The sequence below is a fragment of the Haplochromis burtoni genome, unplaced genomic scaffold (genome assembly GCF_018398535.1).
Source record: "Haplochromis burtoni strain Fernald_Lab_line unplaced genomic scaffold, NCSU_Asbu1 Contig_252, whole genome shotgun sequence".
Classification (NCBI taxonomy): domain Eukaryota; kingdom Metazoa; phylum Chordata; class Actinopteri; order Cichliformes; family Cichlidae; genus Haplochromis; species Haplochromis burtoni.
The window spans coordinates 163,174-179,073 of NW_024582613.1; the positions used below are offsets into that span (position 1 = coordinate 163,174).

General features: G+C 40.8%; 4 protein-coding genes across 11 annotated transcripts in view; 2 read left to right on the forward strand and 2 right to left on the reverse strand.

Annotated features, from left to right (window-relative positions):
• On the forward strand, positions 1-3,790 carry cnbpa (CCHC-type zinc finger, nucleic acid binding protein a). Of its 2 annotated transcripts, none has more exons than XM_005938992.2 (5): positions 1-124; positions 2,044-2,164; positions 2,291-2,356; positions 2,452-2,650; positions 2,805-3,790. In XM_005938992.2, the coding sequence occupies exons 2-5, from the start codon at positions 2,047-2,049 to the stop codon at positions 2,920-2,922; spliced, it is 501 nt and encodes a 166-aa protein (XP_005939054.1). In that variant the 5' UTR covers positions 1-124; positions 2,044-2,046; the 3' UTR covers positions 2,923-3,790. The 2 variants fall into 2 exon arrangements, with proteins under 2 accessions (XP_005939054.1, XP_005939055.1); XM_005938993.3 differs by having other exon boundaries at positions 2,044-2,158.
• On the reverse strand, positions 3,501-11,368 carry gp9 (glycoprotein IX (platelet)). Its single transcript, XM_005938986.3, has 2 exons — positions 10,825-11,368; positions 3,501-10,602 (listed from the first exon to the last, which is right to left on the reverse strand). The coding sequence occupies exons 1-2, from the start codon at positions 10,857-10,859 to the stop codon at positions 9,864-9,866; spliced, it is 774 nt and encodes a 257-aa protein (XP_005939048.1). The 5' UTR covers positions 10,860-11,368; the 3' UTR covers positions 3,501-9,863.
• On the forward strand, positions 3,908-9,312 carry LOC102307795 (haloacid dehalogenase-like hydrolase domain-containing 5). The gene is made up of 8 exons (XM_014338952.2): positions 3,908-4,814; positions 5,532-5,735; positions 6,365-6,477; positions 6,581-6,674; positions 6,764-6,797; positions 6,938-7,112; positions 7,249-7,437; positions 7,818-9,312. The coding sequence occupies exons 1-8, from the start codon at positions 4,695-4,697 to the stop codon at positions 8,212-8,214; spliced, it is 1,326 nt and encodes a 441-aa protein (XP_014194438.1). The 5' UTR covers positions 3,908-4,694; the 3' UTR covers positions 8,215-9,312.
• Positions 11,369-11,635: 267 nt separating the features above from the next.
• LOC102305730 (IQ motif and SEC7 domain-containing protein 1) overlaps positions 11,636-15,900 on the reverse strand; it is a 94,255-nt gene continuing 89,990 nt past the window's right edge. For 6 of the 7 annotated variants that reach the window (XM_005938978.3, XM_005938979.3, XM_005938981.3 and 3 more), the window contains one exon: positions 11,636-15,304. In XM_005938978.3, the coding sequence (XP_005939040.1) occupies positions 14,777-15,304 (528 nt within the window). In that variant the 3' untranslated portion in view covers positions 11,636-14,776. The remainder of the gene's footprint in view (positions 15,305-15,900) is intronic. The other variant, XM_005938984.3, reaches the window with a different exon arrangement.

Genomic DNA, 15,900 nt, shown 5'->3' on the forward strand with positions numbered 1-15,900 from the left:
GTCGACCAATGACTGTGCGAGCTTTTAATGGATACGTTGAATGACAATTCAGGAACTCCTGCTCGCACCGCATGTAGCGCAAAGAAGGAGGCGTAAACACTGACATAGCTAGGTAGCCATCAAGGTAAGCGATAAAACGATATTAAAATACTTTCATCAATTTACGTTGTATATCTTTTAACTTTGAAACTAAGGCATGTTAAGATTGATGTTAACCGTTACTTGAGCGTTTAAACGAATTTTCTTTAGTTTTTAAATACGCACTGGTTTAGTTTAGACTCATTAACGGAGCGTCGGGATCTTGGTCAGGCCCGCTAATGCTAGCTCGTCACAACGACTTTGGTGTTTGCTCCCTGCGCGGGAAATTTTATACTTATGGTAAATTTACTCAAATGCCCGCGAAAACAATGTATTGTGAAAATGTATAGCTGTAACGGTGGGTGAGACACTTTTCTATATGGGGAAAGAGGACTGATCGTCGACTGAACCGTGCTTCTTGATCGTGGTCGTGTGGTGGTGTGCTAGCATGTACTAGCCAGCAGCATTGGTGTCTCGCGAGTACGCAGAAAAATCAACGTGACTAGGCCCGTGTTAGCGTAGCTTCAACCTTTGGTATTTGATTTCTGTTTTGGAAGCGCAAAATATTTCTGAAACATGTAGTCAGATATGTACATTTAACAGACATAGTTATTTTTTTAAACGACTCGGGATATCGTGCTATTGTTTGTACCTCGAGTTTGCTGGTATCTTTGAAGGCGTTAAATCAACAAATCAACGATGCGACATGCTGGCCTCTGAAGCTAGCTTTCTAAGTAAGCATGCTTTCGTGGTTATTTACGTAGCAGTCAGCAGTGGGTGGCATTAAATTGATTGTTTTAACGAGGATTACTTCATCACGGCTTTCTCCATCAAATCGAGGCGCTTTGGGTGTCCCCATGTGGCCCGTAGATAAACGTTATACGAAATTTTAGAAGGCGTTTAGTGACGAAAGTTGAAGTGGGACGGACACTTGGATGGACAGTAAAGCAAAAAGGAAACACGTTTCACTGTATGCAAAGTCAATAAAATCTATCGGAGTCATTTTGTGTCCCCAGGTCTTCTTTTGGGTGGGTAATACGCGAGAATTGATTACTCATTAACTCACATTCTTCCTGATTTGAATATCTTCAGCACTATCAGCAAACAGAAGTTTGACCTAGGGCAATTACAGCATGATCTCGCTGAGGAAGCCTTGTAAGTTAGCTTAGTAGTTCAGTGTAGTCTGGTGGTCAGTTATGATAGACTAGAGCTTGGAAGAAGAAAAAAACAAAAACTATTGTTTGATTTTAGATTAGACCCCACCCCGTAGTCATTATACTAGAATGACTCCTGTAGTAACTGTGTTTCAGTTGTGTGGTAAAGTTGTTTGACACTGGCATAAGCAATTTCAAACATGAGACAATAAGAGTTAGCCTACTTTGTCCACCCTTGAAAGTCATTATTATTTTTGTTATATTCATGTACTTTTTGATGTTAGGTATTTATGGCAGAATTTTTTTTTGTTTAGCCTTAAATTGTTTCATCAATTAAATTGCAAGATTTTTTTGACAATATAAATGTGAAATAGTGGTCTGCACATAGAGATGGACTTAGATTAATGTGCAGATTTCACATTTAAACTTCATTCTAAACTTAAACTGTCATCTATAGAATGTAACACAAACTGGTATCCAAATTTAGCACCAGTAAAGGGCATTTCTTTCATCTACAATGTCCATACATGTACCTCTCAAAGGCTTAAGTTGGACTTGATGGTCACATAATGTCCATACATGTACCTCTCAAAGGCTTAAGTTGGACTTGATGGTCACATCAAAACTGGAAGTTTGGAGAGTGCCAAAGATGATAGCCACATTCTCCAAGGGGGGAAAAGGGGGTCTTTGTTGAAATTGACACAAAAGCTAAAGCGAACAACTGAAAAACAACTGAAAGTCAGTGTTCATAAGGATCATTGAGTACATGAAACGATGTGTTAACTAATTTCTGTTTTGTTTTTTCTTGAAGGTAATGGAGATGAGCAGCAACAGTGAGTGCTTTGGATGTGGCCGCTCTGGACATTGGGTCAAGCACTGCCCTAATGCCAGTGGTTCGCGTGGCCGTGGCAGGGGACGAGGACGAGGCAAGGGTACTATACTATTCTTGCCACACCCAATATAAACTGGATTTAGTTATAGAAGGCATGGGTGAAAATGAAAGGAAAAGGTTGATTCTTGTAGTTTTCTGCTTTGCTTATCTATCTGTGTCATTACAGAGCTGTTCTGTTATCGGTGTGGAGACCAAGGACACATGGCCAGGGACTGTGACCAAACTGAGGATGGTGTGAATTCAAATTGTTTTTTTCAGTTTTACTTGGTACCAATCTTTCCCAGAAATGTTGTTTTTTTTTAATCGTTTTTCCCCCCCCCTGATCAGCGTGCTACAACTGCCACAGGAGTGGTCACATTTCCAGGGACTGCAAGGAGCCCAAAAAGGAGAGAGAGCAGCTCTGCTACACTTGCGGGAAAGCTGGTCACATGGCCCGTGACTGCGATCACGCCAATGAGCAGAAGTGCTACTCCTGCGGTGGGTTTGGCCACATCCAGAAGCTGTGCGATAAGGTGAAATGTTACAGGTAAATATGGTTCTGTTTGGAGAAGCAAGCCTGGTGCTACAGTTTGACCAAATTTCTACTATTTTGAAGCCCTCCAATTCTAATCTTTAGGTATACTTCTGTGTTAATTTTACAGTCTGCTTTTATCACACTCGCCACATTCTTTCTTTTTCAGGTGTGGTGAGATTGGTCACGTTGCTGTACACTGCAGTAAAGCAAGCGAGACTAACTGCTACAACTGCGGAAAGGCAGGCCACCTGGCAAAAGAGTGCACCATTGAAGCCACCGCATAATCAGTGCCCTCTGTTGCCCCTCCTTTTTTCAGATTGATGGTTGGTTGTATTATTTTCTCTGAATCCTCTTCACTGGCCAAAGGTTGGCTAACAGAGGCTAGTCCCAGGCCAGTGAGCCTCTCGACATGTAATACAAAGAAAGGGGTGAAAAAAATATCTTTCTGCATTCAATACAAAAAATGTTTTAGTTTGGTAGCGGTGTTATGTATAATGCTTTGTTAAAGAACCCCCCTTTCCAAGCCACTGGTGACCAGAGATGATGAATAAACGGGACTAAACATATGGGAATCTATAGGACCTCTGAGCTTGTGGAAGTGTATCTCAGTAAAATGAGATAGAAGAAGGGAGTAAATGGAAACCAAACTTCCATGTATGGTCATTTTGGTTTGTTTTAGTGGGATATGAGTTGGCCAAGAGAGTATGACATGGAAACAGTTCATAACATGATGCATTTCAGCCCTACAGCAGCTAAGTGGGCGATAACAAACTACATGTTATATTACTAAGATATAAAAATTTTGGAGTTGTTAAAAGGAACATGCTCTTTTATAGAAATCTGTTTACAATTTAAGTAACACGGTAGTCCAAGGCAGACTTTTCCTTTTAAAATGGCTTTGGAATTTTTTTTTTTTTACCTTGGCAAAACTTAACATCAACAGTTGTCAGAACGGCAGAATTAGGAGTTATTTGGGAATGAAAAATGTTTTCACAGAAAATCAAAAATGTTATTTTTGTACAATATCACTTAGACTACTGTATAAATACCATTTGCTTGTACTCAGTTTTTAAGTCGGAAGGAAAGTGCAACTGAAGTCCTAGAAAATAGAAATGTAATTTTAAACTATCAATAAAGCTGGAGGAGCACGGGGAGGATCTTCTTGTCTGATTTCTTTTGCAACATGTTCCACAGCTCGTTTTGCCACACTTTATCTTTACAGATGCTTCTGTTCTCAACTCGTCTGAACATCTTGCGCAAGATGTGGGACGCTGATAACTTTTGATCTGCTGCTTGTGTCCTAGAAGTTCACATAAAGGATTATCTGCTAGATAACCTACAGATTATTGTGGTATTAAACAACATGCAAAACTGGATCTTGTATTTTATATTAATCTAGACATGTTGTTAGTCTGCATCTGCAGTATTATATCCAGAAAACTACGTGTTTAACATGAGCAGGCATATTTCTTCCACTAAGAAATGGTTAAACACTCCCTCACTGGATGGATCGCTTTTGCCTATCAGGCTTCCTGCAGCACATTCCTGGCAATTTTTGGACTCGACGTACTCCTGCATGTGACATCAGCAACTAAACCGAGCTATTTGTGTGTTTGTCATTGCTAAATAAGATTCACCCGCATCCATTTTGAGCTCTCTGCTGTACATATACTTGATCCGGAATGACAAGGAGCGGTGATCAATGAGTTCTCCTATGTTGTCTTTACTCTGCGGCCTCTGTGATCCATGCGTGTCTTGTGCGTACAAGAAATGGAAAGCTCCACCTCGGTGTCTAAAATGGCAGCGGGGGTTGCGGTGCAGATGCAGCTCCTTCCGGCAGAGATGCAGCAAAAGACCCTCCTACTCCTCATATGTCGTCATCGGGTCTCAACCAGTCAAATTATAGGCGAGAAAATATATGAGAGAAAACAAGCCCAACCAACCAGCCAGCCAGCGCGGCCGGTGCGAGCCGGCTCACGCTTCTTAAGGGGTTTAGATTTACACATTATTGTCTATTTTGTTTTTTCTTCATTAACCCGGTGGGTAAGTAAAGGAGATGAGGGGACTCCTGCCGTTTTACCGGGGTTTGTACACCCTGAGTAACCGCCAAGCCAGTCGTAAAGCTGGGATTGTCGGTTCTCGGTGCGGGCTTTGCGGAACTCAGTCTAATAGCAAGGTACGGTTCGAGCTGTTGCTGTTGCTTCGGGCTCTGGCAAACAACATGTCGTTGACACTGATAACAAGGCGGTACTTTGTTTGTTGTTCTCTCGCATTGTTTTTTTGTTACAATGTATCGTATCGACGTGGCGTGCGGGGTTGCTCGCAACTTTCTCAGCTGTGGATGCGCTCAGGGATGAAACAACAGAGGCGCTGACATCAGGGGCAGCAGCAGATGTAGCTCGCTGTATTTTTGCCCCCCCTCCCACCATGAGAAAAACAAGCACTGATACACTGTGTTCTTTCTTTGTTTTAATTAGTCCCAGCTCCAGGGGGGGAAAGAATTTTGAGATTTGGGATACTGTAAGATTGATTGTAATATGCTAACAGGCCTGTGTACTGCTGTGTCACCATAGCAGTTCTCACTATAGATTCCTGTCTCCCACGTTGACGTCAAATAGAAACCAGTTGTTATCATTCTTACACGATGATAATGATGATTGCCTACAAAGAATTTAAGTTATGTAAAATAATAAATGATCAGTGTCATTGGAAATGTCATACTGTGCAGAGTAATAGATTATCCTTTTTAAGACATCATTCAAACCCATTGGTTATTCAGTGAACCGTTATTCTACTTAATTTGCCTGCTATTAATCACTCATGTTGTTTCCCCGCTTAAAAAAGTTCTTATTTGTTTGGCTGATCAGTGTGTGTCTGTCCTTCCCTTCTGCAGCCACAGCCAAGATTTGGGCTGTTGTTCGACATTGATGGCGTGCTTGTCAGAGGGAGGATGCCAATCCCTGCGGCAACAAAAGCATTTGAGAAGTTGGTCGACTCTCAGGGACAGTTTGTGGTGCCAGTTGTTTTTGTCACAAATGCAGGGAATTGCCTCAGACAAACAAAAGCGGACCAGCTCTCTCACATACTGGGAGTGCCTGTGAGTTTTAAATTCCTGTGCAAGTTTTAATGGTGTTAAGGGTGTATCCCCTGCTCTTTGGTGTGTGCATGCAGTGCATTCAAAACTTTTTCAGTTTACCCTTATTTAAGAAATAATAATTTTCTAGGAAAATAAGAAATGGATGCATAATTTTATTGAAAGATGCACAATGTACAAACTCTGTACAAACACACATGTTTGTACAGAGTTTGTACAATTCTAACAAGCTTTAAAGTCAATATTTGCTATCGCCACCTTTGTTTGATTTGTTTTTTTTTTCAACATAGGCTGAAGACTGAAAATTGTCCATTTGCTAACCTGTAGATATAAAACACTAGTTCATCTCTTGAGTTCGGCCCTTTTTTTAATGCTTGAATGAATGACAACAACAATTATTATTTTGGAAATGTTCAGGTAAAAGGACTGGACTGAAAATGAGTAAAAACGAAGTCAGTGTTCAAGAAAATCTGGCTCTTTGGAAGCAAAATGTAAAGAAATGGGTGGTGGCTTGAGACTTGTGCACAGTACTGAAACTGAAGTTGTTACGTTTTATCTCTGATTATTTTTGGATAATTTGGTCTCACCTGACTCCTTTGCTATTAACCTCACTACAACTGTGCTATTTTCAGATCACACAAGACCAAGTTATCATGTCCCATAGTCCCCTGAGGATGTTTAAGAAGTTCCATGACAAGTGTGTCTTGGTGTCAGGACAAGGACCTGTCCTGGAAATTGCTAAAAAGTATCCTAGAAATCTGCTTTGTTTAAATTTACAATATAATTTATATATTTACATTTAAACTTGAGTATTACTTCTTCATTTCTCCTTAACGTTCTGTCTTTAGTGTGGGCTTTAAGAATGTAATCAGTATTGATATGCTTAGAGAATCGTACCCATTGCTGGACATGGTGGATCACAACAGGAGACCAAAATTGCCGGTGAGATTTTACAATCTGGTGCACAAACATGATGTTGGAGATATGTATAATATAATGTCATAACTTTAATTTCCCTTCTTTAAATGTAGTCCAATCCTGTTGTCAGCCTTCCGAAAATTGAAGGTAAAAATAGTTGGCTCTTCTCAAATTAAACGTTTATCTTTCGTCATTGACATGGTACACTTACTAACATCTGCTTTGATAGTTTTGAAATTCTTGCAATTTTGATGAACGCTGTTCTAATCTTTGAATTCCACAAACAGCTGTGGTTTTGTTCGGCGAGCCGATCCGATGGGAAACCAACCTGCAGCTGATAGTTGACGTTCTGTTGACCAATGGTAACCTCGGTAGTAGTCACCAAACCCAAAACACTCCTCAACTTCACCTGCTGGCCTGCAACATGGACCTCATGTGGATGGCTGAGGCACATTCTCCTCGGTAAACGTTACAAAAAGCTGTCTTTTTATATAAAATGTTTTTTAAAAAAATTGTACTTAAGAAACTAAAACAGTCTTTCAAGTAATCAAATCAGTGTACTGACATATCTGTCTTTCACCGTCTCATTTTGTTCCAGGTTTGGCCATGGAACATTTCTTGTGTGCCTAGAGAACATCTACAAGAAGATAACCGGCAAAGATCTGAAGTATGAGGCTCTTATGGGAAAACCCAGTGAGCTGACTTACCATTTTGCAGAGTACCTCATCAGAAGCCAGGCCATGCAGAGGCAGTGGGAACTTCCCGTTACTTCCCTATATGCTATAGGGTGAGACACCAGCTTTTAACTCTGTTTTGCCTTTATACTTAACATAAGACCAGAACTCACTTATCATGATGTCTGATAGACAGATAGGCTATCAAAAGAAGATTTTACTGAAATGTTGCTAATAATTTGATGAGAAAACTGTTTGCTTTTAAATGCTTACGTGTGTTAGTTAGCATGTCATTCTGTCGTGCTTTAATTTGGGGACTTGCATGTTTCACTTCAGCTTTTTTTTTTTTAGCTGATTGTTTGTTCTAATTCATGTGACTTGCACTCAGCACCAGGAAAAAACCACACACATTTCAACATGTACTGATATATAGGTCAACTTCATGCATGCTGCCTGGGGCACAGAGTAATACCCTTTTCTTCTGCATTTTTAGGGATAACCTCATGACTGACATCTATGGAGCCAATCTGTACAACCGCTACCTGGAGGAGAGAGTTGCGAGAAAAAACCCCAAAGCTGTTGCTAAGATGGTGTCTGCCACTGGGTCCACCACGGCAGTGCCCAGGGAGGAAGAGATTGACAGCCTGTGGGAAAGCGAGCTCGCTCTGCCCTCTGCTACTTCCTGTAAGTCTGTCCTAGTCTGTACAGGGGTGTATAACCCCAACGCAGAGGTGCCGTCTGATGCAAATCACTGCATCAAGGAGACTGTGTTCCACGGGCACCGGGACTTCATATTTGACCCTGGTCTCGTGGAGCCAGGCCATATCGTGCAGGATGTGGCAGAAGCTGTTGATCTCATCTTTGAGCAAGAAAAGTTTGTGCCTCAGTAGTATTTTGAGCCAACAGGCTTCGTGTGGTCATGGAGATCCAAGCAGGGGGAAAGGGAGGGAAAGCGAGCATTAAACTGGTAGTACCACTTCATGTTCAGACCTCTAGAAGCCTAACACTGTGGACTTTGTTTAAAAACCTGACAGGGCATTGACATAATATAGGTCATCTAAAATTTTAACAATAAAGGAGATTTCAGAGGGGAAAAAGATTAAATAACTGTTGTTTTTTCTGATAGTCATTACCTGTTTCTTTTTTTTTCCAATAAGGAAATGTGTAAGAACTGCCTTATTTGACCTTATTAAGTATCTTTGTTAGATAAAACTACTGTTCTAGATTGTTACAAACCCTGAAGCCATCCTATATTTATTTACAAGCTAATGACAGTGTTTTTAAGAAGCATATTAACATTTAATCTTTATTCTTACGGTGACCTTTTGTTATTGCATTTTTAGCTATTTGTTTACCCATTTGTCATGGTAAATCTATGCATGAATATAAGAGTAATTCTTGTATCTTTAAAACAACTGTTCGATGTGCAATTTTTTTTTTCCTCTAATAGCACTGTCTTGACAGTTTCAGTTTCGACAGCCTTGACCAGTTTTTGCACAGATCAGCCTTTCATCTTTGTGTTACCATATCACCCTTTCATAACATGGTTGTTATAATTTAGGTCATTCTTAGTATAACTGACAGACCACTTGTAAGACAAATTTATACGTGTATACTGTATGTAAATACTGCTCAGAAAACTAGGAGAACAGTTTTTAACTTTGCTTTTTGGTGTAATTTTGAATCTAGCACACGAGGGGGTTGATTTCGGTTTTCAATGAGTCATTTAATTTTACTCTCAAGATGTTACGCAGTGTCTGTTAGTATATGTGTGTTTGTTTCAACTTGACTATTTAAAGAGCCGATATGTGTTTTTCTAGCGTTCGTTAAATTTTTTGAGCAGACCGATAAATGTGTTAGGGTCAGAGTAAGGTTAGGGTAACTGTAATGAACAACTTTCGCACAACAAGTCAGAAAATGTTCTGGTGCATTTAAAAATGTCAAATGTTTAAAGGGTTCTCTGATTAAAAGAAAACAAAGAAACAAAATGTGTCTCCCCAAGGAATTCTTGTTTGCTGAATCATGAAAGATTTTGCCCTTGTTTTGTTGGAGAAGCTAAAAGCTGAAATGCATTGGTTTGGACTTGGACCTACATGCGGTGGTCAAAGGAGCAAAGGGTTCAAATGATTTGTAAATTGCACAACTGGGTGATAATGACTAAAGAAGCTGAAATACTGAAAGGTATAGTATATTCCACTAAAACATGACTGCAAAGAAAGTTCAGATGACTTAAAAAAACAAAAAACAAAACTGACTTTTGATGCATCATCTACAAAATAACCAAAATGTTCAGAGTTTAATCCTTCAGGACTTAAAGGACAATTAAGGGTCTGTTATAGTTTAAGGTGCGAAAACATGAATAAAGGAGTGAAAAGTCAAGGACAAGACACTTACCAGCAGAGGATTTTTATTTATTAAAGGAAAAATGATTTAGGCAAGCAAGCCAATGGCTACTATTATGTGCATTTTATTTCAAAAAGCCAGGATATTTTAGGGTTCCCTTTAATCTTTAAGAGTAACTCTAGTGGACTAAGATCACTCAGGTAGCCTTTATCTTTATATTGTGCTTCTTGTGCAACGCATCCAAAACTTGTGGCAGTAACTCCATGTTGAGAAGCGGCCTTTCTAGATCCTCCGTATGACCGAGAGACTCTGAGTCGACACTGACCTCTGATAGTCCAGTGTGCAGTCTCTTCCTGTGTTTGGGCTTCAGTGAACGTAAGGAGTCTGCCTCGAATCCTGAGTGTCTCTCATCTATATCCAGAGTGAAATTGGAATTTCTGGCCAGACTCAAGCTCCACAGAAGCAGAACAATGAGGCAGCATAGCGCTACTCCTATTATGATGTTGTATATCCCATTAGTGCAGTTTGCAACAGCGCAGTGAGAAAAGTAGTCGTCACTAAGTTCGGTGATGGCTTTGTTAGACACAGAGCTTGGACTGAAGCAAACGGGCTCCTTCAAAACAATAGCCCTGTTCTTCAGCAACCAGTTCCTCAGGTAGTGAATTTGACAATCGCAGTGGAAAGGGTTCTTGGACAGGGAAACCTTGTTCAGCCCAGTATATCTGTCAAACAGGCCTGGAGACACCGAGGTGAGCCGGTTGTTCTGCAAATGGAGCTCTGTGGTGTCGGAGGGCAGATTAGGCACCTCCACGAGGTTTAAAGCGCTGCAGTTAACTACCAGTCCAGCAGGCCCGAGGGTTGAACAGTGGCAAGGCTTAATGATACTGTGTGTTACCAGGACGTGGAAGAACACTAAGCTCAAACTGAAGATCATCCTATAGGATCAGAAAAAGATTGAAGTATAATAAAACTGCTTAATGTGAAAATGTCTCATGTAAAATGGTTTAGAAGATGCTATAGAGACCGAAATTTTAATGTGTATGAGTGAAATAATGTGTAAGGTGAATTCAATTGTTCATGGATAGCCTGAAGTTTTAGAAAAAAATATTAAGAAGGAATAACCTCCCATTAAATATAGATATATACAATTTACAAACCTTCCAGAGTGCCAGTCATCTTTAAATGTCATCATACTGCCACCGTCCTAGTCCAGTGCAAAACCTGAGCCCGAGAATATTTCAGAAATGCTCCCCATGTCGAGGTATCCCTGTTTTGTAACGGACGTGCTGCTAAGCTCACAATAATCACGCGCGTAATACAGAACGGCATCAGTTTGAGGATTCCACCAATGACAAACGGTTATAGCGCCTACGACATGAAGGAAATCCATCTGCTTAAAAGAGATAAACTCTTATCTACTAAAATAGTGGCGGGGCCAACTGAAACTCTCCCACAGAGTGTTTATTACTAGCGTCCACAGCGATGCTGAGGGCACGAGGGGCATTTTGCGGCAAATTACAGCTCTGAGCATGAAAAGCTTTGTGAGGATTAGAATGCACATAAGAAATTTTTTGGAAACCTAACACTGTTTGAGCTCGAGGGCAAGGAGAAAACGCTTCTTAATGGAAATGTTGAGCTACAAAGCAGAATGGACAGTGAGAGTGTCACATTCAGATTTACAAAACTGGTTTAAAGCTGAAAGGTAAGTGTAGGCACAACCATTTTCACAGGCTGATCTTTGTGAGAACTGTGTATACTTTTCACCCATAGGTGGTGTCATGGCACAGATTTTCAGATCTCATGTCATTTTTATTCATGTCCTCTAGTGGAAACACCAAAACACTAGTGGAAAGTGGGAGATATGAGAGGCTAAGGATAAGACCCTAATGTGAAATGCCCGGCCCGAAAAAAAGGGGGAAGACAGATTGATTTGTATTAACCATGGAGTCACAACAAACGACACACGTATACCATAAGTCATATATTTGTTTATTTTGCGTTCAACATTGTCACAGTTGAAGTTTTACAATAACTGGGGTCTTACTGACTGACTATTCACTGTACAAACAGAATGCACATATAAATGAGGCCATTCCTCTCTCCTCCTTTTTTTATAATGTGTCTCACGCCAGACTGAACAGCTTGCAGCAGGATGTGTGTCATCTGTCTGTGTGTACGCTGGGCTGTACGTATGAAAAGAGAGCTGGATGTAAATGGCAGGAAACTTCCTAACAGTCTGTTTTTGATTTCTACAGCAAATGTCAGTTCACCACTGCTGGAGGCAGAGACAGTCGATATGTTCATATATCACCCCTCACATCCATCCATGAGGTGATGTATATACATCCTGATCTTAACTTGAGAATAGAGTACTGATCCTATACACATTATGTACATCTCCTTTAAGCCCCAGTCTTGGTCCCTTAACAGCGTCATAAAGATAAACCCTCTAAGCCAAGCAGCTCATCTGTTTGCACATCAAAATCCCGTATTTACACGATGAAAGCCCTCAGCTAAGGAAGTGCAATGTTCTTCATGTTTATAATTTACACAATGGCTTTGTTGATGAAATGCATGCTGAGCTTTAGTAACTACCAGGCTAACATGGAACAACAAGAACACATCAACATCTGAAAATTCCAACCTAATCAAAACCAAAGGAGAAGTCAAAATTCATAGGCCAACTTTTTTTTGAATCCCCCCATTAGCTCACAGTGAATAGGACACATGATGCATCAGATCCATGCAGTGCATTGCCGGGGTACTTTCTCGCAAAGAATGACTGTAGACATTTGAAGAACTACAACACACACCAAAAAAATAAACAAATTAAACAGTTTCAAATCATCCCAAGATATCAGAGTTATAGCAAAGATATGATATCAGTGGAGCGACACATTCAGCTGATCATTAATGTCCAGTATGTGATATGTCCGTCTTAAGTCACATGAGTACAAACGTGTGAGAGTAAGCCTGACTTATGGCGATGGTTTTTCTTCGTGAATGTTAAAATACATTTACAACCTGAATATCGGGACAAACAGTTTACTGTCACTAATTTACACACTAGAATAGACTTTTATTTGTAGAATGTAGAAAGTTATTCTTTACATATACCCAGTTTGTTTCTTCAGTTTGCATTTTTGTATATTGTAACTGCATTTCCTGAAAACAATGAAAGTGTTCTTTCAAATGTGCTTATCCAGCAAAATATTTCTGTTCAGCCCAAGGAGAAGTATATTCCCTTTTATTAAAATATATACACACATTCTTCTTTCCACTGTGAACTGTGTAAGTATTATATATATATTTATATATTTTTCCTTATTTTGAATGGAAAAAAAAAAAAGATTTCTCTTTTTTCACCTGAATCTTGTCCTGACGACAAGATAAGAGACCTCCACTTTCAGTACAAGTCTGCATTTTCTGAACATGATTGCACTTAACTTGCTATGGTAACACTGACTTGTTATACAATGTGCAGAGGATAGCCTCACATCAACAACATTACATGCAAAATTATCACTTACTTGACATTCCACTGAACTCCAAGTCTGTACCTCTAATGAGACCGTGAGGACAGCCAGACATTAATTTACTGAGAAAAGACTCTTGACAGGGGTCAAAAAAACCAAAATAAATAAATAATGACGCGACACGAAAAATGCACAGATAGGAGGGACACCTTGCTTGTTCTTAATGTACAAAATCAGTACAAAGATATTGCACATATAATAGAAAAAAAGATGAAAAAATACTTCACTATGTAAGAACTGATTTTATTCACTCACCGAATCCTGGTGAATAAAAAAATATTCTAAACAAGGCAAAAAGAAGAGCTAAGAAATGTTTCTGATTTTGAGAGTCAAGGAGGCAGATGTTGCACATGTTAAAGGCAACAGACTTAACATGTCCAGCACTTTGCTTTTGTAACAGAAACAGAGCCACGTAGCATTGGAAATGCCTTTTTCGCTGTTATTCTTCACTACGTTACGTCTTATGCAGCCACAATATTGGAAGGAAGCAGAGCTAACGAGCGACCTACTTTATCGGCTCCTAAAGTTGACAAGTGGAGTCTGCTTTGAAGCTTCAGCTGTGACTGCACAGCATTTTGAGGCCCATATGCAACAGCTGCCATCCAGAGACTCTTTCTAATCCATTTGGAAAGGCAAAAATTCCAGAATAGATTAACAGCCGGACTAAATGGGAGTTCACTCCTTTCAGATCTACATCCTGTTACCATAGAGTCAGTATAATACTGATAAAGTTCATTTTTGCTGATAATAATTGCAAGTATAATCTTACAAATTACTTTACACACAATATACTGTACATGAAGTCTTGACTAAATAGATTATGCAGTAATAATTGGCACATTTATTTATGAGAGCTAGGAGACAACACATATAGCTGTCATCTACAGTAAATACAGCACTAGAACTACTATGACTGACTCAGTCAAGTTCTTCACCTGTCCTTTGATTTAATTTAGTGTGAAATGATTACATCTAGGTTTTTCACTACATATGAGCTCTACAGGAGGCAACAACAAATAGCATTCAGATGATGTTGGGATCCGCAAAACCAAAGATTTGAAAAACTGACTTCCTAAAGGCTGAGCACGACAAGTGATGTCATTGCGACAGAGAAAACAGTCAGCTGAGTTTTCGTCTCAGGCCATCTTTTCCCCGTGGTTACGTGAAGGTAAGACAGGTTATTGAGGGAATGGAGTAGCAGGGAGAAGCTTGGTGAGAAAGCCTATTTTCTCCTCAGCTGTCACGGCCGGATGGTGTTTGTGGAAAACAAAGAGCATCTTCCTGTGCAGAACCCCACCCATACCCAGTACACCCAAAACCCCGATGGGACCAAAGTCCCTGATCAGGCAAGCTAGTAAAGGCCCTTAGTGGAAGATTTGAGTCCAATATCCATCCTGCATATATTTATTGGACCTGGAAGTGAAAAAAGGTGGCTGCATGTGATTGGTTTCCATCACAGCAGCAGAAACACAGTGGACAGGCCATAGAGTTATGCTGTCAGTCCCTTTGGTGTAAGCAAATGTCCCTTCTTCAATAAGTTCCCTCCTTGCTTCTCCTCTCTGAGTTAGGAGCATCACACTACGGTGCTGATGCCACTGTGTTTGGGTTTGGGTCCGCCAGGCGCCGAACCCACTTGCTGACTGTGGTGGTGAGAGTGCTGCGAGTGCGAGGTGTGGTGGGAATGCTGGCTGTAATGGCCGTGCTGCGAATGGCCGTGTTGGTGTGCGTGTGAGGAGTAGGCTGGGTGCTGGTGGTACTGCGTGTGAGGTGGGGGGTGGTAGTGGTGGTGGTGGTGGTAAGGCGGGGGATTCTGCGTGCAGTACTGGGGATGGTGGCCGTGGTGTTGGGTCTGCACTGCGTGCACCACCTGCGCCGTGTGATGGAGGTTGGTCGGGTGGGGCTTGTGCGATATGAGAGTGGGGTGACCAGGTTGGGGGAAAGGAGGGTGGCTCTGAGACGGCGGTTTCCCTCGCTTGCTGCCAAAGAGCGACCCGAGGATGGAAGTCGATGCCGAGTTAGGGATGGATGGATGGCCGCGGGGCACGCTCTCGCGAGGCGTGTTGGCTCTCCTTCGTGTGTGTGGACTGCTAATGATGGACCCCTGCAGGAGGGAAAAAAACAAGGTAACAGTGCGTCTGTGAGACACTGCGCTACTGCAGAACACCTACACTAAATTATAGCTACAAGGCACCAGCAGGATGAATTCACAGTTTTCTTTTTTTCAGATAAACAAGTAGCAAAATGTTATAGGACATGCAAATGAGAAACCAAAAATGTTTTCATGAGAGGCAGCACCAACACTAGGAAAATTTTAGCTTGGGAAAAAGACCTCACGATGAAGGGAGCTTAAATCCAAAAAAAGGTTTGCTGTAAGGGAACTAACTGCCTTGACATACAGTAAATCTGCAACAAGAGAAATTAAATAAATACTGTTAGAAATATAGATCATTACATTAAGGAAGTTAAGAAAAAAAACTTCTTCACTGTAGTCAATGTGCCAACCCCTCTAAGAGTCACACATGCAACGTGTTATAATCAAATGAGGCATAGTTTCCACATGCAGAGGGTGGGGCAGGCAAACTCGTCATCCACACAGTAGCATTCATCTAGAAGACAGAAGGCAGGAGGAACTAGGCGCTCATGTGCAGACTTCTCAACACGCCTGGACACTTTTCCCCATGTTTTGGGTCCAACATT

Bases quoted from the DNA above. Each gene is read 5' to 3' on its own strand.
- cnbpa (XM_005938992.2), top strand. From the start codon at position 2,047: ATGGAGATGAGCAGCAACAGTGAGTGCTTTGGATGTGGCCGCTCTGGA. The intron at 2,165-2,290 runs GTACTATACTAT...GTGTCATTACAG, and splicing joins GGGACGAGGACGAGGCAAGG to AGCTGTTCTGTTATCGGTGT. The intron at 2,357-2,451 runs GTGTGAATTCAA...CCCCCTGATCAG, and splicing joins CTGTGACCAAACTGAGGATG to CGTGCTACAACTGCCACAGG.
- LOC102307795 (XM_014338952.2), top strand. From the start codon at position 4,695: ATGAGGGGACTCCTGCCGTTTTACCGGGGTTTGTACACCCTGAGTAAC. The intron at 5,736-6,364 runs GTGAGTTTTAAA...TGCTATTTTCAG, and splicing joins CTCACATACTGGGAGTGCCT to ATCACACAAGACCAAGTTAT. The intron at 7,438-7,817 runs GTGAGACACCAG...CTGCATTTTTAG, and splicing joins ACTTCCCTATATGCTATAGG to GGATAACCTCATGACTGACA.
- gp9 (XM_005938986.3), bottom strand. From the start codon at position 10,859: ATGATGACATTTAAAGATGACTGGCACTCTGGAAG. The intron at 10,603-10,824 runs GTTTGTAAATTG...CTGATCCTATAG, and splicing joins GATGACTGGCACTCTGGAAG to GATGATCTTCAGTTTGAGCT.